This window comes from Mastigoproctus giganteus, chromosome 9, assembly GCF_048544385.1.
Source record: "Mastigoproctus giganteus isolate SK-2022 chromosome 9, ASM4854438v1, whole genome shotgun sequence".
Lineage (NCBI taxonomy): Eukaryota > Metazoa > Arthropoda > Arachnida > Uropygi > Thelyphonidae > Mastigoproctus > Mastigoproctus giganteus.
In genome coordinates, this window is record NC_143583.1 from 70,462,617 (window position 1) to 70,488,099 (window position 25,483).

General features: G+C 36.4%; 1 protein-coding gene across 2 annotated transcripts in view; it reads left to right on the forward strand.

Annotated features, from left to right (window-relative positions):
- Nucleotides 1-25,483, forward strand: part of betaCOP (coatomer subunit beta) — a 234,667-nt gene that overhangs the window by 105,494 nt on the left and 103,690 nt on the right. For both annotated transcript variants that reach the window (XM_090381759.1, XM_090381760.1), the window contains exons 13-14: nucleotides 14,612-14,742; nucleotides 17,213-17,284. In XM_090381759.1, the coding sequence (XP_090237885.1) occupies nucleotides 14,612-14,742; nucleotides 17,213-17,284 (203 nt within the window). The remainder of the gene's footprint in view (nucleotides 1-14,611; nucleotides 14,743-17,212; nucleotides 17,285-25,483) is intronic.

Consider the following 25,483-nt stretch of genomic DNA (forward strand, 5'->3'; position numbering starts at 1 on the left):
ATAATAACATTTAGATTTTGACTAATCTATTTTTATACATATTTAAAATTTGTCGTGATCAACCGAAATTAAAGCCACAATCGACTGGTAGATCACAATCGACTTGTTGGCCACCCCCGATCTAGACAAGACTTCAGTTATAGCTCAACACAGCATGGGTTTGTTAAGGGGAAATCTTGTCTGACCAGTTTGATTGGATACTATGATGTAGTCACAAAGGAACTAGTTGCAAAGAATAATTTTGATATCATATATTTGGATCTTAGAAAGGCTTTTGATACTGTTGCACCTGGAAGACTGCTGAACAAATTGGAGCAGTGTGGCATTGGAGGCAAATTGCTGCTTTGGATAAAGGGATGGTTAAGTGGGAGAAGGCAGAGTGGTAATCAATGGACACTGCTCTTTGTGGAATAAGGTTATTAGTGGAGTCACTCAGGGTTCAGTGTTGGGTCCATTGTTGTTTTCTGTTTTTATAAATAATATTGATGATGGTATATCAGGCTTAATGTCCAAGTTTGCAGACGATACGAAGGTTAGCAGGGTTGTTAAGGACACTAATGACAGTATGCTGCCGCAACAGGATCTAGAAAAGTTGAGCAGATGGGCTGAGAGGTGGCAAATGAAGTTTAACATTGACAAATGTAAAGTACTACATATGGAAAGCAGTAACCCACAGAGTATCAACTCTGTGGCACTACACTGACAGTGGTAGAGAATGAAAAGGACCTGGGGGTAATTGTGCAGTCAGATATGAAGTTTTCTGAGCAGTGCAGGCGGTCTGCAAGAGAAGCTCATGGTGTCGTGTCAATGATATACAGGAATTTTTCTAGCAGGGTTAAGGAGGTGATTATCCCCTTGTATAAGGCAATGGTCAGGCCACACCTTGAGTACTGTATACGGTCTGGTGGTACAGCTCTACACCCTTCTTAAAATGAGGCCACCAGTCTGGTGGCCTCATTTTAAGAAGGGTGTAGAGCTGTTGGAATGAGTACAGAGAAGGGTAGCAAGATTAGTGAATGGAACAAAGGTTGCTCTTACAAAGAAAGGCATAAATTTTGCAAATTACAGTGTCTGGAGACTAGGCACCTGTGAGGATCTGATTGAGGTGTATAAAGCCTTAAATGGTTTGAGCATGCTCAATGCTGATGGGATTCTTCCTCTTGCTCAGAATAATCACCTGAGAGGGCATAAATTCAAATTGAGGAAAGATAGTTGTAGGATTGTGTGGAAGTTTGCCTTTAGTCAGCGGGTGGTTGATTGTTGGAACAAGCTTCCATCTGTCATTGTAGAAGTTGATAGCTTAAATAGATTCAAGGCAGAACTTGACAAACATTTGGAGCGAGTGAATGGGTGAAATAAGGGTGTTTTTTTTTTTTTTGGCTAATGCTATATAAGCTTGCTTTCTTGCATCATGTGCCTTTGCTAATGCTAATATTTGTGAGGAGAGCAAAAAGGTGCTGTTACCAGGAAAGGCTCCAGTTCTGCAACTTGCAATGTCTGATAACTAGGCACCTGTGAGGAGTTCTAAATGGATTTAAGGTTTTCAATGGATTGAGTAAGCTCAATGCTGATGGCATCCTGCTTCTTGCACAGACTACACTAATCATCATTATCATCATCATCAGCCATTTTCAATCGACTGCAGGATGAAGGCCTCTCCAGCAACTTTCCAGTTCCTTCTGTTTTGTGCAATATCCATCCATTTACTACCCACAAACTCATGAATCTCGTCTGTCCATCTCCGTTGTTGTCTTCAGGGTTTTCTTCTATCTCCTCTTGGGTACCATTATGTTATTTTCTTAGTCCATCTGTCATCATGTCTTCGAGCTATGTGTCCTGCCCAAGACATTTTAGTTCTTTAGTTTTGATAAGAATGTCCTTGACTTGAGTTTGCTGCCTAATCCATGTGTTTCTCTTATTATCTAACAGTCTGATTCCCAATATAATTTGTTCCATTCTTCGCTGTGTAGTTCTCAGCTTCTCTTCCATTCTTTTGGTGAGTGCCCACGTTTCACTTCCATGAGTCATGGTATTGGTTCGTTATTTTACGTTTCAGACAAATTGGGATATTGCTCCTCTGCATGTTACTATATTTCCTGAATGCTATCCATCCAGAATTTATTCTTCTCTTGACTTCCAGCCATTTATCATTATTACAGCTAATGACTTGTCCCAGATAAGTATATGACTCCTTTTCAATTACTATTCCTTCAATCATTATATCCCTTTCTGTGGCATACTTGTTCATCATCACTTTCGTTTTAGCCATATTCATCTTTAGTCCAAAATCCTTACTAAATCTGCATAACTGATTAAGATTTTCCTCTTAATTATTTGGGATCATGGCTTACGACCAAGTCATCTGCAAATTGTGAATGGTTTAGGTACTCTCCATTCACATTGACTCCTTTCTGGACTAGTCTAATCTTCTGAAAGCTTCCTCCAGGGCAGCAGTAAACAACTTCGGAGATATTGTATCTCCTTGTCGAACTCCTTTCTCAATTTTAAATTTGCTACTGTCTTTGTCTAGTCTAATAAAGGAGGTAGCATTCTCATATATTTTCTTCGAAACCATAATATATGGGGGCGCCTCCGTAGCCAAGTAGGCAGGAGAAACAGTGTATAGCACACGCTTCTTGATTAGACCGGGGTTCGAGCCCGTGCCCACCAAATACGGAGGATGCAGAAAGGTCAGGGAATGACCACCGCATATACCCGGAGCAATATGGCCTTAGTTGCTAATGCTCCTAAAATCCAAATAACAAACAAACAATCATAATATATGGGGTATCTATGCCTTGTCTTTCCAGTGCCCGAAACATTGCTTTATGCTGTATGGAGTCAAATGCCAGGCATAATGGTGTTTTATATTAATTTGCTTTCTCCATTAGCTGTGACATTACGTGAAGGTGATCCATAGTTGAGAATCCTGTCCTAAAGCCAGCTTGCTCTTCCGGTTGATTCTCATCAAGTATTCTTTCTAGTCTGTTAGTAATGACCCTTGTGAACAACTTGTAGATGTGGGATAACAAGCTAATTGGTCTCTAATTTCCAATTTCTGATTTATCTCCTTTCTTATGCAGCAAAACTATGATTGCATTATTCCACTCCTTAGGCGTTATTCCACACACCTGTTCTAATACATTTTGTGAAGAGTCTTGCCAGTTTTTGTGTCATGTCTCTTCCTCCCATTTTTAACAACTCCACAATAACTTCATCTTCCCCCGGGGCTTTTTGATCCTTCATTTTCTTCATTGCATGTTCTACCTCATCAGGAAGTATATCAGGTATGTCGTATGTGTTACTAATTTGCGATCCATCTTCCCCAATGCTGGCATCATTCCCTCGCTCCTTGTATAACTCCTTATAGTAGTCTTCTGCTATTTATAAGTACACCATTGCTATTCTTCAGTTTCAGTATCATTTATCTTTCTGTATTACTGCTCATGGCTGCTGATTTAAATGCTTTGTTTTCCCTTAATGCTTGTTCTACTTTTCTTGTGTTAAATTTTCTTATGTCCTCTCTGAGTCTCTTTCTAATGGCTTTGCATAACTCAGTATACTCAATTTTCTCCCTGTCAGTGTTTTTCTTTCTCTTCATTTGTCGTCTTTGGTTCATCATGACAAGTGTTTCTTGACTAATTTTTTCTTCCTTGGATTTCTTTTTACCTATAGGTTCCTTGGGCTTTATCACTTTAAGAATGTTGTAATGTTCCTCGTTGATATCTTGGTCCTGAGCAGTCGGCAGAAGCTCAAACTTGTTCTTAAGTTCCAGTCATCTCAGAGACCTTTGTATTATTTACTCGAGTCAGTTTTTTCCTTTCTTTTCTTAAATCTATATCAAGTGTGCATCTTACCATTCTGTGATCACTTCCAACATTTACCTTGTTCAGGACAGTAACATCATTCACAATATATCTTCTGTTAGTGAGGATGAAGTCGATTTCATTAGTTATTAATCCATTTGGGCTCTTCCATGTCCACTTTCTGTTCACCCTTTCTTTGAAAAAAGTGTTCATTACTGACATTCCTTGAGATTCTACAAATTCCACAAGTCTTTCACCTCTTTCATTTCTTTCACCAATTCCAAAATTTTCTATAGTTCCCCTTTCTGCACTGTTTTGTCTCTCTCCAACCTTAGCATTAAAGTCCCCCACAATGATAGTATAGTGAGTTTTCTGTTCATCTAGAAGACTCAATTTTGGTGTATGTTTCTTCAACCTCTTCATCATCATGGCTCGATGTTGATGCATAAATCATTATAACCTTTTACCTCTTAGAAATCCTGAGTAGTAGTCTTGATACCCTTGCTGATGTACTTTTGAATTCCAAAATGTTGTTTTTTATATCTCTATGGGCCAGAAAGCCAACTCCCTCCACCTTCACTCCTTTCACTGTTTCCATTGGTGTACAGCAGATTTCCACTTGATAAACTTATAAGTGATTCATTTCTTCGTCTTGTTTCAGCCAAACCGGTGATATTCCAATTCACATTTTCTAATTCCTTTTCCAGCACTAATATCCTGTCTTCACCGATGAGCGATCTTACATTGTAACAGGCCAAGTTCAGTTTCCGTGCATGGCACCCTGGTTGTACACAGAGATTCCTAGCACCCTCTGCTTCCCCTCTGATCCTCTTGCTGCCATAAGAGGGGGAGTGAAAGCCGCTGGGGACTGAATGCCATTTATTTCGTCTTACTGTCATGTGCTGGAGGGTTTGGTCTTTTCCTCTTCACGTTGACCAGGCGTCTTGAAGAGAACCACTCTACACTGCCTCTCTAAAATCCACTCATGTATAGTGGATTTTAGAGAGGCAGGCCAACCGGACTTCTCCTAAATCTTCTGAAATAGAAAGATATTGGATCCATCAGTGTTTTAGACTGAGCGTCTGATAACACAGAATGCCTGTTCCCCTCTAAGCCCCACTACACTAATATGAGAGAATAAATTCAAATGAAGGAAGGAAGGAAGAATGGTTGCAGGATAGAAGTGCAGAAGTTTACCTTCGTCTTTGAAGGCAAATTCAAGGAAGAACTAAACAACTCTTAAAGAGGATAGATAGGTAATGTGGAAGTGTTGTCATTTATTTTATTTTATTTTATTTTTTTCTAATGGTGTATAAGCTTACTTTTTTTGCATCATTTTCCACTATTGATACTAATAATACTTATACTCAGTTTTTTGTGTTGTTTCAACCCGTCATCAGTTCTGTTATATTATAATTTACATATGAATTGGTGTTGTGTCATAGTCTGTAACTATCCTATATATTTCTCTTTAACAACTTAGGTCCTGATGAGAACCAGGTCAGTGTTATTAGTACCCACTTATCTCTCACGTGTTATAAATAAGTTATCCAGTTGATTCAAACCCAATTCTGTTTTATGTATTGCTTTACCTCAGTTATTCCTATCACTTTTCTTATCATCCATTTTGGATTTCATCTTTTGTGTTACCTCTGTTTGTGGTTGCCCCATCTAGGATATTTCCTTTAAATATTTGTCATAATGCATTTGTGTCCAACATATAGTTGTTCCAGTTAATAGATCCTATGAAGTCCACTTTAATTACCCTCACCCTGAAATTGAGGCCTGTATATGATCACAGAAATTTATTTGGGCCATGTCCATTTTATATCTCTCCTGTGCTGCTGTAAATAAGTCATTCAGTTGATTCAAAAACTAATCCTAGTTGGTGTATTGTTTGTTTGTCACTTCCAGTCTATAAAAATTAAGTTAAGATCGCCAATAGTAAGGCATTCATACTTGTTTGTCCATTCAATGTTACCAATGAGATTTTTGCCATATTCAGTGTAACAGGCTCCCACAGTCACAATTCCTTTACCACTAGTCATTTCACACCACACAGAATCAATGCCATGTGGGCTTACTGTGAATGAGTTGTCCACTTTCAGGCATGTCTCAGTTAGTCCTGTAGCATAAGCTGAGCTGAAACTCAAATTCATATGTGTTTTTCTTTAAGCACTTTTTTATTACTATATAGTTGGGTCAAAATGTATCTTTTTTTTATATTTTGCTATTTGATAAATCTCTTATAGATACTTAAATAATTCTTTTCCTGTGGCCTGTAACTGTTAGCAATGTACCTATTCACTTTTCTTATTGTGCCTATTCACTTTCCATTCAACTTCATTAGCAAGATCCTTCCTCTTCTGTTTAAATGAATTCCATCTTTTTACAGGGTGGTGGTGGACAAAATATTGATACATTGTTTTTTAGAAACTTCATTTATTCGTTGTTACAAATATTATGGATTTTTATTTTGAGATGCTTGGAAAACATTCTGCTTTTACCACATATCCAGTATGCCTTCCATTTTGATAAACAAATTCCTGAAGACATACACCAGTGTTTTAATGACACAGTAACATGTCTTTGTGAATTTCATGACATAGCCGAATGATCATTGTTCTCAAGCAGCCATGATTCTCTGCAAACTGCTCACAGCAGGTCCCTGCTGTGAACAGCTCATGCTACTTCATTCCACAGATGCACAAGTGGGTTGAGATCTGTTGATTGAGCAGACCATTGAAGTAGGATAGTCACTCTCATTCTCCTCAAATCATTCTGTGAATGTAGCAGATTTCTTCAGAACAACTTCTCTTTCAAGAAATCCCACAAGGTAAAATCACATTGTTTCAGGTCTGGGCCCAAAGGGGGCTAAAAATACCTGCAGTTATGACAATTGGAATAATGGTATGTAACAATATATGAGGGCTGAAAACTGCAAAATATCAAACATGACATTAGCTGTATGTGGTGTAGTACTACCTTTCATAGACCACTAGGTTTCCATGATAAGTTGAGTTGCCATGACCTACAGTAGCATATTCAAGTACTGCTGTAAGTTAACATTTTTGTTGATGAACTGTTTAATTCACAATTAAAACCGTGACTTTATAGAGCTATCTGTATTATCCATTTAAAAGTATGACTTAGCAGGACTACCCACATTATCACCTCCTCCATGGCTACTTTCATTGTGAAACTGGCAGGACTCTCTTGCCCAAAACCATACATCCTGCTTGTTTACAGTCCCATCCAAATAATAAATGATTTTCATCTCAAAACTAGATGTACCACTGCATTTCTCCCATCTGTCCTGCAGCAAATTGAAGTGTTCTTTGCTTATCATTTTCAGAAAATTGATGCAACTGTAATCTTGTATGGGAGCAATTTCAAATCGAATTGAAGCATCCTTTGAACAGATATTTAAACTGAGATATTTCAAGTTCATGAGCTGCTTTTCTTGACTTTCCTGGATTAATGGCACACTGCAGTTTGGAGGGCTTTATCTTTTTTCAGTGAGGAAAAAAAAAAGCACAACTTCTGCCATTTGCTTCCTTGATGGGTTGTTGTTGGGTTTTATTGGTGCATTAGCAACTAAGGCTATAATGTGCCGCTTACTTGATGGGAGAGTATGTAAAGTGCTGTGACTTATTGTTGGTTTATAGTGGATTTTCCTGAACTACTGCATACTACCATCAACTTTAAATAAAATTCAACTAATAGTTCAGTTTTAATTGCAAAAATGTCAGCATTTTTGAACTACCCTGTGCTAAAATTCCTTTTACTAAGGCAGTACATGCTCAAAAGGATTTTGCCCAATAAACCTTCCAAAGTCTTTCCAATCTAGAATTAATTAACAAGGCTCATATAATCTTTCCTTCAATAGCAAACACAGTGAAATTCTAATGTATCTTGCAACATTTTTATAGAATGATATATTTTGTGTTGGAATCCTCAGTTCATATTTCCTTTATGTTATTAGTTCCCGTATGGATAAATATATACCCTCTAGTATACTTAGGAACTGATAACTGGTTGGTAACATCAATTAGTTTATTATGTACACTGTGTACAAGGACATGGATGTGGGGGGGGGGATATATCTCACAAGGCAAACTGAACAGAAAAAATTTGTTTTATTCATTTACACTATTAACCCTTTGAGTATGTACTTATACATTTTTTTTCATCGGTAGGCTCCTTGAAATATGTGGATGCCCTGAAGTACAATACATGGATACAGGGTGTTTCAAAATTGAAAGATTCGTCAAATCGAAAATCGTCAAAATCCTTCTGACACCCTTTTGACGGAAGACCACAGGAGGCATTGAATGGAGCATGTTGGGAATGGTGGGAGGTGTTTTACCAAGATCTTTAATACATGAGTTGGAAGAAAAATGGGATTCTAGCAGGTTAGCTTTACCCTTGGCTGAAGTGACAACAGAACCATCTGGTTTTGACAGAGGTGGGAACAGAGATGGGCAAAAGTTGCGGCCAATAGCTTTGGCAAGAGACCAGAATGCTCGGCTACCATTAGGGCAAGAAGCAAGTTTTCTACTCTTACCTGTTCAAAATCTCGTTTGGACTGATTAATAATTGCTTTACAATTGTTGCGAGCTTTGGTGTAGGCAATGAAAATGAAAGAATTGGAAACAAGCCAATTGCGATATGCAACAGTCTTCTCTTGAACAGCCTTAGCACATTTATTGGAAAACTAAGGTTTAGATAAAGGACGAGATTTTAAAGTGGAGTGTGGAATAAAGGATTCCATTCCTAGAAGAATAATTTCACTGACACGATCTGAGCAAACATTGACATCAGAAGTTTTGAAACAGTAATCCAACCAAGGAAAAGATGAAAAGAAATCTCGCAGGTCATCCCATTTTGCATTCTTGTAATGCCAAACAACAAGAGGTTGTGAATAGCCATGAGATAAAGGCTCCATTGGAGAAGAGACAATCACCAAGTTGTGATCTGAGGTACCTAAGGGACCACTCACTTTGACCATGTATTTAGAAGGGTTGTTTGTGAGAAAAAGATCAAGCATGTTGGCTGTGTGGTTAGGGTTGTCCGGTATTCTTGTAGGTAAATGAACAATCTGTGCAAGGTCATTAGAAATTGCAAAGGCCTCATCTCTACCAGCTGGGTCGGTGTGACTAGAAAATGGAAGCCAGCTAGAGTTGTGAACATTAAAATCACCAAAGAAAATTACCTCACTGTTAGGAAAGTTGGACTGGAGAAAGTCAAGTTGCAAAGAGAGGAAGTCAAAGAGCTCTAAGTGATTAGTGGAGTTGGGAGAATGGTAGAGGCAACAGATGAATTTGACACAATTAGGTAGAGAGATTTTAAGCCAGAGGAGATTCCAAATTACCAATTCTCTGACAGGAAATATTGGAACAGACATATGCACAAGTACCACCTTTGAGGCGAAAGGAATCATACAGTGAATAATTTGGGCAGCTGAGATGAGCAGTAGTTGAATTATCTGATAACTGAGATTCTGTCAGAAAAAGTACATAGGATTTGGCAGACTGCAAGTGGAAATGGACATCATTGAAATTAGAATTGAGACCACGTATATTTGTGAAATGAACTAGGAAGTGTTTGGGAGGTTTAGGTCTTTTCGCAGATAAGCTTACTCTATTAGTTTGACAATTCATGGTGTATTCAATAGTAAGAAAAGGTGGGTTGGGTATGCTGTATGAAGTAATGAAATTTTTGGATATGGCGTACACATGGTAAGAATTAGGGCTTGCATAAAAACGAGAAATTTCAAAACCGAGTTTAACCGAAGTTTACTCTTAAAACCGATTTTAAAACCGATTTTTTTCAGACTTAGGGAAAATAATTAAAAGCTTATAACAGAGGTATTTATTTTATCTTGGGTAGATTGTACAAATCGTAATCAAATCTTTTAAACAAAATCTATCACCTCTTATAGTAAAAAAAAATTAAAAAAATTAAAATGCTCCAAAAAAGTAACCAGCTTGAGATTATACAAAATTACAAATTGTATTCAAATCCTTTGAATAAAAACTATCTTCTCGTATAGTAAACAAAAAGATAATAAGCCCTATAATAATAATAATAATAATAAATAAATAAAAATAATGTGAAAAAAAACAGCTTGGGGAAATTACTTTGCTATTTATTGCTTAGCTTTTAAAAAACACAGCATATTAAGCATTTTTCCTGATAGACTTGACCTTATTTTTGTGTTAAAGAGACCAATGACCGAAAACACTCTCAGGTTGGACACTTGTTGGTTTAATGGTCAGCAGTGCTCTATAGACTTTCTCCAGTTTTTCATTTCTACTGCTAGTTGCCTCCAAAATTTTAAATTCTTTGCTGATTTCCAATTCACTCATATTTTGAAGGCTCTTCAGTTAATCTCTTTATTACACTATCATACTCTCACATGAGTGTATCTCCAACATCGGAACTAGACGAATCTTTGTTTTCTTCTAAAAGAGCAGTTCGTTTATTTTCAGTTTCTTCATTCAATGCTAAGACTCCTGATAAATCTCTTCAGCATGCTTTTTCAAAACTTGCTTACTTGGAAAATCAAACGTTCTTGAACCTGAATCTTCTTTCCTAAACTTTTTGGGGTTGTGTAGATAGCTCAGCAAAGCCACAGTTTGGCAATTTCGTCTTGCAGTGTAACTCTGCAAAAGGCTTTGTTGAAACTTTAAAGCAAATGGGTTTTCTGCTGTATCAAGCTTAGCAAGCAGAAATTCTGTTGAAGACTCTGCTTTAAGTAAGTCTGTATCTTCTGAGGTTATAGCCTTCAGAATCATTTCAACTGGTCGCAAAGTTTCACATAGCAATTCAAGTGTTTTCCAGTCATCCATCAGACACAGCTTCAGTTGACAGTACTGCACATAGAACATTTGGAATGCAATTTTTCAATTTCAAAAATCTCTCAATCATATAGAATATGTTATCCCATCTAGTCTTGCAATCTAATATAAGTTTATATTCTTTCCCATTAAATTTTGCCTTAACAAAATTTTGTAATATGTCATTTTTGGTAGGCGATTTTCGAAAAACTTGCAAATTTTTCTGACTTTGTTAATAGTTTGTGCAATATTGGCCACTGGATTGAAGAAATAAATGAGCTCATCGGTAAAGTTGGTTTGATAAAGCATGCCTTGCTGTCGTTCTTCAACTTCTTCATCATCACTACTTTCTTCATTATTTCATTTTCTTCATTGTCTTTGGGAGACTCAGAGACTGTGGTACCATAATTGATTGCTTTTTCATAAAGTACATCTATAACTGACAGATGTATACAATGTTGATGATTAGGCGTAATTTGCTTGCCAAACTTAATCATCATTGCTGCTCCATCGGTGGTGCAGGCAACAATATCCTCATCCAAGTTCAAACCAAATTCCTTCAAGTGTCCATTCACAATTTGCTCAGTTCTTCTGCTATCAAGTGAACCATTAATCTCAATAAGACCTAACGACCAATGAGTGTCTTTTGAATGCACATTTATATTCGTATACCTTTTATTTTGTATAGACATATATTCGTCTAGAGTCAATGAATACCGTGCACCCAAAACCAATGAATTTTTGAAATGCTGAATGAGTTCTTCTTTCTTAGTTTTATAATAATTCAGAACCATATTTTTAATTCCATTCACTGAGGCTGATGGTAATTTATCGTATTTATTCCTCTGAAGGTGAAGGCTTGATTGTATAAACTCACTCTTGGCAATTGAATTAAAAGAAAATCCATCTAAAGCAGCTAATTTTGAAATCTCTTCTTCCATAGATTTTTTAACGATAAAGTTTTCTAATGTTCTTACCATTTTTACGGGAGGTTCACTGTTATCTTGTTTAATGTCAATCTGATGCATTTTCTTTAAATGCAACATCAAAGATGATGTAGATCCTCCAGACGACTTCATAATTTTCTGACATTTCGAACATTGTGCTTCATCTTTGCTTTTTCGAGCAAAATAATTCCATACATTTGATTTCATGTTAGACATATTAAGACTAATAAATATTAATTAGTAGGAATTTATATCACCGAATATTTTAAATAAAAATATTGAAGATAACAAAGGCACAATACTATGCGTCACTCCTGCAAGCACTGAATGACGAGTCTAAACGAGGCAAGTTTCAAAATTTTCACGAAAGAAAATTTTAATTTATGTACTTGCAATTTTTTTCCCCCAATTAAATCTATTGTATTTTCAAAATTACATAAAAGTTAAATTTGGGGAAGCTGCTTTTTGGAGAACATTTGATCGCAAATTTAATAGGAATAAAGAAGCAAAAAACTTTCTACGATTGAAATTTGATGCAATATTCAGCGAATCTGTTTCTAGTAGGTAACCATCAATAAGGCACCGTTCCATAACTTGCCCGGCGAACAAGAAAGATGGAACGGAGAAATGTTGAGCATTTTCTTTTACGTTATCGCTCTGACTCACTCAGTCGTAAATGAGTACACCTGCATCGTGCCATGATACAGGTGGGAAGATAAAAGTTACCCCTCCTAGATTTGGGCCACTTGCCCATGAGATTCGTACCTAAACATAAAATAAAATAAAATAAAAAAACATGTTTAAAACATAAAGCAGTTGAACGATCCAGACAAACGAAAACAAAAGAAAATGTGCGTAACAAAAAACTATATTCGAGGGCTAACTAAGAAAATATTCGAATCCGGTTTTAGAAGCTCGGTTTTGGTTTTAACAACTCAATATGAAAACCGATTTAACCGGTTTTATAAAACCAGTTTGCAAGCCCTAGTAAGAATACACCCAGATCCTCGACAATGCTCCCCACATACACACTACTCAGACTCCCTCCAGTCACTATCTGGCAGAGTAGAAGTAGCAAGATTATACACTTGCTGATCCGGAAGCCTCCTAAAGAGTTACCAATAGGTTTGGTCCAGTGTACTAACTAGTGGCCGGCGTGCAAACACCGTTTTAGAGCTGTACCCTCGAAATGTAAGGAAGATTGGATCTCGCCGTGATGTTCATCATAACCTAAGAAGTGGCAACTGAAGTTTAACCTTGACAAATGCAAAGTACTGCATATGGGTAGAAGTAACCCCAGAGAAACGTACCAACTGTGTGGTACTACATTTAAGGTGGTAGAAAATGAAAAAGACCTGGGAGTAATTGTGCAGTCAGATATGTTCTCTGAGCAATGTAGACAGGCTGCCAGGGCAGGTCATGGGGTTTTGTCAATGATATATAGGAATTTTGCTAGCAGGGAAAAGGAGGTGATTATCCCTCTGTATAAGGCAATGATCAGGCCACGCCTTGAGTATTGCGTACAGGTCTGGAGGCCTCATTTTAGGAAGGATGTAGATTTACTTGAGCGTGTACAGAGAAGGGCAACAAGATTGGTGCGGGGAATGAAGGGATCCTCTTACCAAGAGAGGCTTAAGTTCTGCAAATTGCAGTGGCTGGAGACTAGGCACCTGCGCGGTGATCTGATTGAGGTATATAAGGCCTTGAATGGGTTGAGCACGCTGAATTCTGATGGGATCCTTCCACTTGTTCAGATTACGAACCTAAGGGGGCATAAATTCAAATTAAGAAAAGACAGATGTAGAATAGATGTGCGGAAATTTGCCTTTAGCCAGCGGGTGGTTAATTGCTGGAACAAACTTCCATCTGTCGTTGTGGAAGTTGATAGGTTGAATAAATTTAAGGAGGAACTGGACAGGCATTTGGAGGGAATGGTGTGATTTTTTTTTTTTATTTATTTATTTTTTTTTTTTTTTATTTATTTATTTTTTTTGGCTGATGCTGCATAAGCTCATACATTTGCTTTCTTGCATCACATGCCACTACTACTACTACTACTACCTCAAAAGTCATCAGTCATACTGCATGATGGAAGAGATGGGGAAGAGTTGACCGGACCTTAGCTCTATAGAATAAACGTGGGTTCCACCACTTGAAGCCTCCAATAAGCAAAGTGGTGCAATATTTTTGTATAAATTGTCTAGAAATATTCAAGTAGGTGTTTCTATGTCTTATCTGTTTTTCCAAGTAATTGCAGACAGTTTATTATAGCAAGAAAACAGATTTGCAAACTATAAAAAAAAAAGCTCATATCTGTTAGCTTCAGTTATCCAACTTTTCAAATTCAGCTACCAGATCCAAAATTAAATAATTTGGATTTTTGATCAGAGGTTGATGACTTGACAGGACTACCCACATTATCGAGTGATGTACATAATTGTAAAGGAGGTTACTGCATTTTTTTTTTTTTTTTTTTTTGGATATAAAATAAAAATATACCAATGAGCTGTTTTATTTATTTATTTTTTTTTTTTTTGCGATTTTTATCTCAAATTTTGTTGTGATTTATTTTAAATTTCTGATATGAATTTTGGCAATTTCACTCTGATATTGAGCAGTCAAGTGAGAGAAGGAACAAATTAATATTTAAGAGCATTTATGCACAAAGTTATTTGTTCTTACAAAAAATTTGAAATTCCACAGTGACTGCCACTATTAGAAGTTCACAACCTGGAGCCCACGAGTATTCTGAGAACTTGCACATGAAAGGGATAATAGTAAGAAGGTGTATTTAATATTGATTACCAAAATACAGAAAATTCTTTGCTAATTTTTTATTTAATATTCATTGCATTAAATTTTTTTGTTTTTGTCTGTTAAATAAGGTGTGCTCAATTCTGTCCACATCTAACATTAAAAAATCTTAAACTTGTGATGTAATTAGTTGAACATGTTTTGTGTATTTAAAATGAGTTGTCATGAGTAGGTGCTTAATATACAATTATGGTTTTTCTAGGTGATCAAAGACCACCTCTTCGTTCTTATATGATGAGTGGTGATTATTTTATTGGGGCAGCTTTAGCAGCGGATTTAACAAAATTAGCTTTGCGCTATATCACTTTAGTAAATGAACCAAAAAAACAGAATGTAAGCATTTTTCAATTTTTTATGTGAATTATTGAACTTTAAGTTTATAAAGATTTCCCTGTTATCAAGTAAGCATTTCCCAGTTATCTTATATAGAATTGCATAAGCATGCAATTCTATATAAGACATTGCTTTTTTTAAATTCTTGTGTAATTTTTTTCTTTAAAATTTTTTGTGTAATCAAAGTAATTCTGATAAGAAATCAATGCTGCCAGTAAGTTATTTCAGAATTTTTTTGAATGTACAACTAATGACACTATTTTTGAAATGTATCATAACTAGAGATAAAATGTGAGTTTACAAGTGTGATCCATAAAACAGCCAGCAGTCATGCTAATGCAAGAATCCCTCTCCTTGACCAAAAAAGGTATGGTAAGCATGGAGCAAAACAAAGGCAATGTTGCTAGCATTTTTTGACTGTGAGGGTGTTGACAGCCATGATTACACTCCAGAGGGAACATACAATAAAGATACTTTGTAGAAGTCAGACAAGGCAGACCCAGTGTTCCATGCTTGCCAGTACGGACACATACGGCTTTTTGATTTTTCTTCTGTTGTACATGACCAGTACAACAGAAGAAAAATTCAAGATGGCACTTTGCATAAATCTCTTTGAATCCAACTCCTTTAACTGGGAAACAAGGAATACTTTTCAACCAACATTATTATGTCTTTAAGAACATAGTATCAAAGAGGAACTTAATGTAGAAGATCCACAATAACAATCCCTACTCTGGATTCCAGCCAAATGTAGTGACAAGAAGTGGGGGGAAAAAAAGATTATTTGGGAACAATGCAGCATAAAAGTAGTTTAGAATCAAACCTTCATCAATGTTTGACACTTCATCACCTGGCTGTCTCTTGCCCAATAGGAGAACATTGTTATTTGTCCTCAGGCTTGGCATAATGTATAAAAACTCAGCTCACCATTCCCATAGGCGCCTCCATAGCCAGGTGGGAAGGAGCAGCAGTGCATAGCACACGCTTCTTGATTAGACTGGGGTTTGAGCCCGTCACCACCAAATACGGAGGATGTGGAAAGGTCAGGAATGACCACCGCATATTCACGGAGCAATATGGCCTTAGTTGCTAATGCTCCTAAAAACCAAATAACAAACAACAAACAAACACCATTCCCATGTAGGAGTCTTATACCCCAGCCCTCAACAGAATTGCAGGATGAAATAAATGTAAAAGTGGCAACTTTTTAAAATGTGTGCGCACGTGTTACTCTAAAAGCCTAGAGTTTATCATTTCACTATGATGAACACCTGAAATTCAGACTTTTACAGCACTGATACAGTCAGTTCTAAGATTTATCTGTAAAGTTTTATAAAGGTTTATCAGTTAAAGTGTTGATGAAAGTTGGATATATCAAAAAATGTTCCACATCAGTAGTTCACTCACTTTTCCTATTTTTAAACAAGGAGCATGGGGGAATATATCTTCTATCCCTACAAGGTTGTCTGGTAACATGGTTACTGTATTTGAAATATAGTGACTATGTAACACATTCAACCTTGTGGGGATAGCAGGTATACTGTCCTCATGCCCTTGTTTAAAAATCAGAAAAGTAAACGAAGCAGGTAATTATTGTTTCCCTTTTCACACTGTTCCCAGTGATCTTTTGGAGATAGGGAATATATCCTCCCTATACCCTTGTTTAAAAATAGAAAAAGTGCTAATCAGATAGCGCATAAAGGGGAGCAATGAGAATGGCTCATTCACTCGTTCAGTTTTTAAACAAGGACATAGGAGAATATATCTTCTATCCCTGCAAAGTTGCCTGGATAAAATATTCATTATATCCAGAGGCACCTATTGTAAAGTACTTCAGTCAGATAATGGAAAAGAATTTACAAATGCAGTTATGAAGTGGGCTTTTATGCAAATGTTAAACACTAGGATTTACAGGATTTTAGGCTGGAGGGCCACCTTTGGACAGCCCTGTCACAGAATATCCTGTATCTCCCCCCCCCCCCCGACACACTTATCAGTTAGGGTCTAGGCTTATTATGTATTGTTACCTTTCAGGCCCAATGGACAAAGAAAAACAGATAAAAAATGAGTTATTACATAAATAACTATTAAACCTTATATAGAATGTTATAATGGCCTTAACTCATACTTCCTGTTGTGATAAACATACTGTAAAATAAATCTTGTCACCGAGGGCAAACACAAGATTGAACTGAACAGTAGGCTGAGCAATTTCTGAAACAAAAGGGGGGGGAAAGTGTTTCTGTAGGGCAACAATATGTGTGAAATCACATGCCTTGGTACTGTCTTGAAAATCAGTTAAAACTACAGTTGCTGAAAAATTATGGAAAAGTTGCAAATTAGGATTTTTTCCACCATTTTTCAGCAGTTTCTATTCATTTGTGTAAGCATTCATATTTTTATTTATTTATATATATGTACGTATGTATATTTATTATTACTTATTTTATTATTTTTTTTTTTTTCACAGGCATTTTTGGCTGAAGCTATGTTGATCATGGTTTCCATTGTTCATCTTGGTAAATCTGGTTTAGTTACTAAGGTAACTGCAGCTGCTTTTGTATTTCTCTTTGTATTATTTACTATAATTTTTACTTTTTAAGACTATTAATATGTTCTCCAAATATGATCCTTCAGATTACATGTATCTTAAAAAATTAGTTGCATATTAGTCTTCATACTTGAGAATTCAGATAAACACAAAAAAATACTACGATTTAAAGGAAATTAAAAACACTGCTACACCACGTGATAGAATTTTAAATGTTTTAAAATTTACTTTGGTGATGTTTTGTGTCTCAACTGAACCCCATGATCAGGCCTATAGGGGAAGTTAAAACATGAAAAAAATAGGCCTAATGATGAGGTTCAATTGAGCCTTGAAACTATGCTTTCATAACAATAAATAAATTGACCTTATACATACTGCAAAAATAAATTTGTAGATTATCATTTTGAAATATTTTATTTATAAGAAATAAGTATTGTGTAAAGTTTCAGTAAACTGCCCCTTGTTAGAAATGTACAATAGATGCAACTATTGAAATATGAAAATTCAGTTTTATTACAACCTAAACTTTCAGATTGCACTGAAGTTGAGTTTTCAGCTTTAAATAGTCTGTGCATGGTTTACATGTATTGTTATATAACAGTCATGAATGTGATGTCGATATGGATATACAGTCGAACTTGTATAATGAGCATCAAGGGACCGACAAAATTTCCTTGTAACCATTACTTGCTATATCAGTGATAGCAGAGATGGTGAAACCCCTGGGGCCATTAAACAATGGACTCCATATCAGTGATGAGTTAAATCTACCTCCTATTATTTTAAATTCTCAATAACTTGATAGAAAGATAGATTCAAAAAACAAAAGAAACAATAGAGAGAAAAAAAATAATATAAGTATATACCTACATATTATTTGTATTATAATATGCTTGTATAAACTACAATACACTTAATACTAAACACAATTTATTTCTCTGTAATTAAAAACAATACTATTTAATAATAAACATGTTTTCTATTAGTCTTTATTTATGAATCTTAAAATTGATGTTTTCAAAGATTTCACTTTGATATTTTTTAAGTTTCCCCTTAAAACACTCAATGCGTTGTCTCATTACTTGCCTCATTTCCTTCAAAAAAATTGACAGTGTCCATTGCACCTTGAGCTTGTGAGATTGTCAGCACCGATTTTGATTCACTTTCAATTGTAATCACATCATCATCACAATCATCGTCGTTATCATCTTTGTTCAGCACAGTATCTACAATGTCACTTTCTTTAGGAAGACCACGAGTTAATAAATTGTCATCGACTCGTACAAATTCATCGATGTTATCTCTATTAAAACCTAAAACGTTGTTACATAGCAACCTTTCGGATAATGGTAAGTTGTTTTCTTCGTTTCCATCTTGTTCATCTACAATTGAAATTTCATTTGAATTTAATTTTGATTTTTTGAAGCAATTCGTTATGGTTGTCGAAGTAACGTTCCACGCATCATCATTCAATAAATTTATAGCATACAATATTGATATAGACTCGGTAGGTTTCTGTTCTCTTTGACTGACCAGATGTAGAACTAGAAATCTTTTATAAAATCCTTTCAAACTCTTAATTACACCTATGTCCATTGGTTGTAAAATTGATGTCGCATTGGGGGGCAGAAACATTAGCTTAATGTTGGACAAATTTTGAATCTGGGGATGTGCAGGACAGTTATCAATAAAATATTTTTCTTCTTTTTGAATAGATCTTTTTTATTCCAATCATTTACATATTGCCGAAAAAATATCCGAAGTCATCCAAGCTTTCTTGTTTGCAGTGTAATCCACAAGAAGTTGCCTTACATTTTTTAAACACTGTGGTTTTAACGATTTTCCGATAACAAATTTTTTTATCAGTTCCTGTCATATATGTGCATACGAGCACCATCAAGCAAGCAAGTCTTTGATTTTTTCCACCAGCACAACATTTTTCCCCTTTGAATTTAAATGTATTGTCAGGTGTCAAATTATAAAAAATTCCTGTTTCGTTGGCGTTGCAGTAGTAGTAGAGGTATGTGATTCAAGAAAGCAAGCGTATGAGCTTATGTAGCATCTACCAAAAAAAAAAAAAAAAAAAAAAACAATTTCACAACCATTCCCTCTAAACATTTGCCCAGTCCTTCCTTGAATATAATTAAGCTATCAACTTCAACAACAGATGGAAGTTTGTTCCAGCAATCAACCACCCGCTGGCTAAAGGCAAATTTCCACACATCTATTCTACAACTGTCTTTCCTCAATTTGAATTTATGCCCCCTCAGGTTCATAATCTGAGCAAGCAGAAGAATTCCATCAGAATTCAGTGCTCAATCCATTTAAGGCCTTATACACCTCGATCAGATCACCTTGCATGCGTCTAGTCTCAAGACGCTGCAATTTGCAGAATTTAAGCCTTTCTTGGTAAGAAGATCCCTTTGTTTGCCTTACCCATCTTGTTGCCCGTCTCTGTACTTGCTCAAGCAACTCTGCATCCTTCCTAAAATGAGGTCTCCAGACCCATACGCAGTATTCATGGCTTGGCCTGACCATTGCCTTATACTAATCGATAATCACCTCCTTTTCCCTACTAACAAAGTTCCTGTATATCATTGACAATACCCCATGACCTGGCAGCCTGTCTGCACTGATCAGAAAACTTCATATCTGACTGCACAATTACTCCCAGGTGTTTTTCATTCTCTACCACCCTAAGTCTAGTACCACACAGTTGGTATGTTTCTCTGGGGTTACTTCTACCCATATGCAGTAGTTTGATTTGTCAATGTTAAACTTCAGTTACCATCTGCCCAAATTTTCTAGATCCTGTTGCAGTAGCACAACTGTTGTAGATGTCTTCGTCATTGAAATCTTTCCTGATTTCTTCCCAAACATGATCAATCCATTCATTTGCCATTATTGGATTTGCAGATCGAGATTCTCCACTAATTTTTGCATAAACGATGTTATGTTGGTTTTTAAATCGATCCAGCCAACCATTGTTACACACACAATTGTCGCATCCAAATTGTTTAGCAAATTAAAAAAAAAAAAAAAATGTTCTTGTTTATACTTCAGCACAACCACTAGGTCAGTGGAGTTTACAATAGATCAATCAATACAAATGTTAATCGTATTTAGCAGTCACAGCCTTGAACCCTGGTCCACTCAAAGAGCATGTGCTAGTGCACTTGCGCTCCTGACCACTTGGCTACATCAGGCCTTTTTCCATTTGAGCCTTCAAGATGAGACCTTCTGTTGAAAATCCAGCACTTCTTTGTGTGGTGAACCATTGAAGCAATGCTTCCTCAACGTTTGTAACCTCACACTTTTTATTTTTTTTTCCAGTTATGTTCTTTTCCAGTGCCGACATATGAACATCTTTATTCTTCCACAATGTCGATACACTTGAAGAGGACAAAGAGAACTTTTTACACACTTCAACATTTTTTGCATCACGTTCTAACTAACAAATAATATTGACTTTTTCTCGAATCGAGAGACATTTCTTTTGTTAGTAGACATGTTTCTGAAGGAAGGGTTCGTTTCTAACTGATTTTACTTTAAAATGATAAAGTGATCTGCATACAAAGTTCTTAGAAGTCCCGAAATGCATACAAAATTCTTAGAAGTTCCGAAATGCATACAAAGTTCTTAGAAGTCCTGAAATAAATTTATGGTTCAGTGAATGCAAGACTATCTGTAAATAGGATAATGCAACAAGCAGAACGGCAATGCATTATTGTATAGCCCCAGTCGCCGGAAGAACAAGGTCATAAACCGGCTGCTAATCCAATGCAGGTGGTCCTAAAGCTAAGTCACCCTTTTCATTTTAGTCTATTTCAAGAATTAGATTTTTTTTGACTACCCGATCAATTAAGAATATTTGCATAGTTACCAAAATTTGTTCGGTATATTTGTGTAGTACACTCGTTATAACAGTGAGCGATTGTATGGGAATATGCATAAATTAAAATCATTGTGGCTTTTTGCTCGTTATATCTGTGCTCATTATAACCAAGTTCGACTGTATATATAATATGTAAAAATAGATAAGACTGATATCATAGATGGAGGTGAAAATTACACAAAGTGCCAAGCACTAGAAGGTAATAATAGTAGAAAAAAGGAGTAATGTAGATTTGAAAAGGGCAAAAGAATGTTAATATCCTAAAATTTATGAATTAAGAAAATTGTATGCTGAATTGCAAAGCCACTTTGGAGATGAAGGAACTGTAAAGTAAAATTATTAATACCAAATGATTAAACAAAATAAAGTAAAATAAAATAATGGTGGTAAAGCTGTCATCAGAAATGGGTGGGCAAATTTAGTTATAGGTCCAGTATAGGGAAGGCAAAAATGCAAAGTCTGAAGTCAGTGGAAATAAATATTGATACATGGTTAGATATTTCATCAGGGAACTACACCCAGCCATGTATTGGGAACTGCATTTCTATACTTGTCCATAACAGTAGAAGAAAGGTTAAATAAAGCCAAAAAAACACAATGAAAAAAAAAATTTAGCACATTCTTTTACAGTATGGCAAGGTAGTCCCAATGCAGTGTCAGTGAAATGAAATTTATTAAGGTAAGGATAAGGATAAGGTTAAAAAATATATAATTGTGTTTTCAGAGTAGGAAAAAGGTTTTGAAATATATGTAGATTTTTGAGTCATCATCAAACTCTAAAGGCTTCGCCTTGTCGCTGCAACCATACATCTGTCTTCTGCTGAACGTTTCATTTCCTCATGTTCCCTAAAGTTCATTTTCCTCATCAGGTTTTCCAGAATTTTCTTCCTTGGTCGTCCCCTTCCTTTCTTTCCCAATATTTTTCATTCTGAGATATTCACTAAAAATATATTGTCTTAGGGTGTGTCCTAAAAATTTAGATTGTCTTTTTGCCACAGTTGTGAGTAGCTGCCGTTTTTCTTGCATCTCGTTCAAGACAGATTCGTTGGATTGTCGCTCGGTCCAGCTAATCTCCTCCAGACCCACATCTCCAAAGCTTCCAGTCTCTTGATATCTTGCTTGCATAATGTCCAGGTTTCACTTCCATGCAGCAGCACACTCCAAACTAATGACTTAGCAAACTTTTTTCTGGTCTCCCTGTCGATGTGTCTGCTGGTTAGAATATTTTGCTTGTTACTGAAAGCTTGCTTGGCAAGGGTGATTCTTCTTTTGATCTCTGTAGTGCACCATTGTCCTGGTAATGAAATTCCCCAAATAACAAAACTGTTTTACTTGTTCCACTTTGTTGTTCCCCATTTGATGTTTGTTTGAGGTTGTTCATAATTCTTGGTGATGACAAGTATTTTAGTCTTTTGTGCATTTATCTTTAGATGTGAATCTTGTAGCCTTAATGATAGCCTTTCCAACATCTTACACTTGCTCTTGTCTTAAACCCAATAACAACAACAACCACATCTTACACAGCTCTGCTCTGAGTCAGCTAATAATGCTATGTCGTCTGCGAATCTGATGCAGTGAATCTATTGTCCATTAATCTTATTTCCTTTACTTCCTGCTTCATTTTTGTTATGGATTCCTCGATGAACATGTTGAAACGGTACGGGATAAAGAGCAACCCTGCCTCACACCTCTCCTTTATGGTACCATTATTATCTCTTTCAATATGTTGTCTTGTACAGATGCAGGATAAGCTGTCTCTCCAGTCCAGCCAAAGTTTTTCATGACTCTGAACAACTTCTTCCAATTATACGGTATCAAAGGCTTTTTGTATATCAACAAAAGCAATGTATGTTCTCCTATTCATTTCCATTCTTCTTTCAAGGATTGTTCTCATTGCTAGAAGTGCCACCCTTGTCCCACATCCAGTTCTGAAGCCAAACGGATCTTGATGATGACCTTTTCAATCCTTTCCTTGATCCTGTTCTTTACTACATTCAAGATGATTTTGGATGCATGGGACAGCAAGGTTATAGTCCTGTAATTGGCAGTCATTAGCATTTCCTTTCTTTGGAAGAGTGATTGTTCTGCTTTTATTAAAGTCATCTGGGATTTTCCCACTTTCATAGATTTTTTTGTATCACTTGATAAAGCCTATCTTTCATATCTCCTCCCATATTCTTGAGTTTCTCCGCCTGGACGTTGTCTGGTCCTGCTGCTTTCTTGTTTCTTAATTGACTTAATGCTAACTCAAATTCGCTCCTTGTAATTGTCGGGCCTTTAGCGCCTCTTCCACCTTGTCTTTTGCTTAAAATATAGTCGTTTCTCATCAATTGTTTCTTCTCCACAATGGAGTTCTAGATATTCCTTCCAACGCTCACCAATTTCCTCTGGGTCCATCAGTAGGTTCCCTTCATTGTTTTAATCATCCTGCTCCTCGTTTTGTGATTGTATTGTAATGACTTATCTTCCTATACACTTTGTCTGTTCTTCCCTTTGTCAAGTCCTCGTCAATGTCTTCTGCCATTTTTATTCATCCAGTCTTGTTTTGCTTTCGACATTTGGTTGTAATTAGGTTCTTTGTGTATCTATAGTTCTCCTGACCTTCCTCTGTGATATTTTTCTATATTGTTACGTCTTTGTATGAGTTCTAGTATTTCTTCCTGTGATCCATGGTTTCCTCGGACTAAAGCTCCTCCTTCCTAATGTCTCCTGTGTTACTTTTAATATCCTTGCTTTATCAAATACCAGTTGATCTCTCCTGTTATGTTAGCTATGATTTCATTTGTTTTCTCTTAATAATTCCTCTTAGCATGTTTCATATTGTATTTATCCAAATCCCAGCTAGTCCTTCCAATTCGTTTGAATTTCTTAAATCGAAGATTGCACTTTATCATCACTAGACAGTGGTCACTGTCAACTTCTGCTCCAGATAACTGTGGCTCGACTTAATTTGGTTGCGGTATCTTGTCTTGACTAGTATGTAATCAATTTGATACGGTTGTATATCACCTAGTGCTCTCCAGGTGTACCTTCTTCTCTGGGTACTTCAAATAAGGTATTGGTTGTCACCATATCATACAGTTCAACAGAAGTCGAGCAGCCTGTCACCTCTGCTATTCTGTTTCCCACTCCAAACTCCCAACTCCTACTCTATCATATTTCGATCCATCCACGGCATTGAAGTTGCCCATGATTACAACATTGTCACCATCCTTTGTCAATTCCAAGAGATCCTCAATTTCTCATACATCTCTTCTATTTCCTCGTCCTCACTGTTAGATGTCGGGAAGTACACCTGGATAATTACTAGGTTTCTCGGTGATGTTTTTATTTTCACCATCAGTAGTCTGTCATCTACATGGTAGGTGTTCATAATATTCCTTGCCCAGTTTTTCTGGATTAGGATACCAACTCCATTTCGTCCAGTTTCTGTAGCTCCACTGTGTACTCATTGCTGTAATCATTCTGTACTCATCGCTGAGGAAATCACCATTACCTTGCCATCGGTTCCACACAAGCCCAAGATGTCCATTTCCCTATCATGCATCATCCTTTTCACCTCTTCCAGCTTCCCAATCTCAGTAGAGCTTGTACATTCCACATCCAATTTTCATTTCCTGTTTGTTGCAAGTGTTTCGCTGCTGACGACCTGAGAATCCTTGCTTGTTCTTCTGCCAGATCTTGGGATTTCCGCCACATGATTAGTAAACGAAGTTGATTTTGTGTCTTTTGCATGGTCCCTTGTCCTTGGGGAAAAATAATGCAGTGGTTTCCCATTGCTTTCTGCATGCTGTTTATACATCAGCCAGGTGTTTTAGTCAGCCACTCTTAACATGGAGAACAGATGCTGTTTGTAGATGCTACTGTTGTAGGGTTACACCTGGATGCTACTGTTGTAGGGTTACACCGCCCTATACTCAGTCGCCATATCCCATTTGTAAAAACAGGATGCACAACGAGAAGGTGGGGTTGGCATTTCATTAGGAGAGGCTGTGCTTTGCATGTCACTGCTGCTTGCATTTTTGAGTAAATATGGAAAAATATTTAGTGTTGGTATTATGTGAAGATTAGAAGAATTAAAAAATTTTAGCATTGGAATTTTGTGGAGATTAGAAGAATTAAAATACAGTGTTGAAATATTAGAAGAATTAGAATAAATAGTAACAAGCACATGGTATTATAGGGAGAGGTATTAAATTGAGCATAGCATTAGCAAGGGCACATGATGCAAGAAAGCAAGCTTATATATCAGACAAAAAAAAAACACACACACATAACACACCCTTCTCATTCAC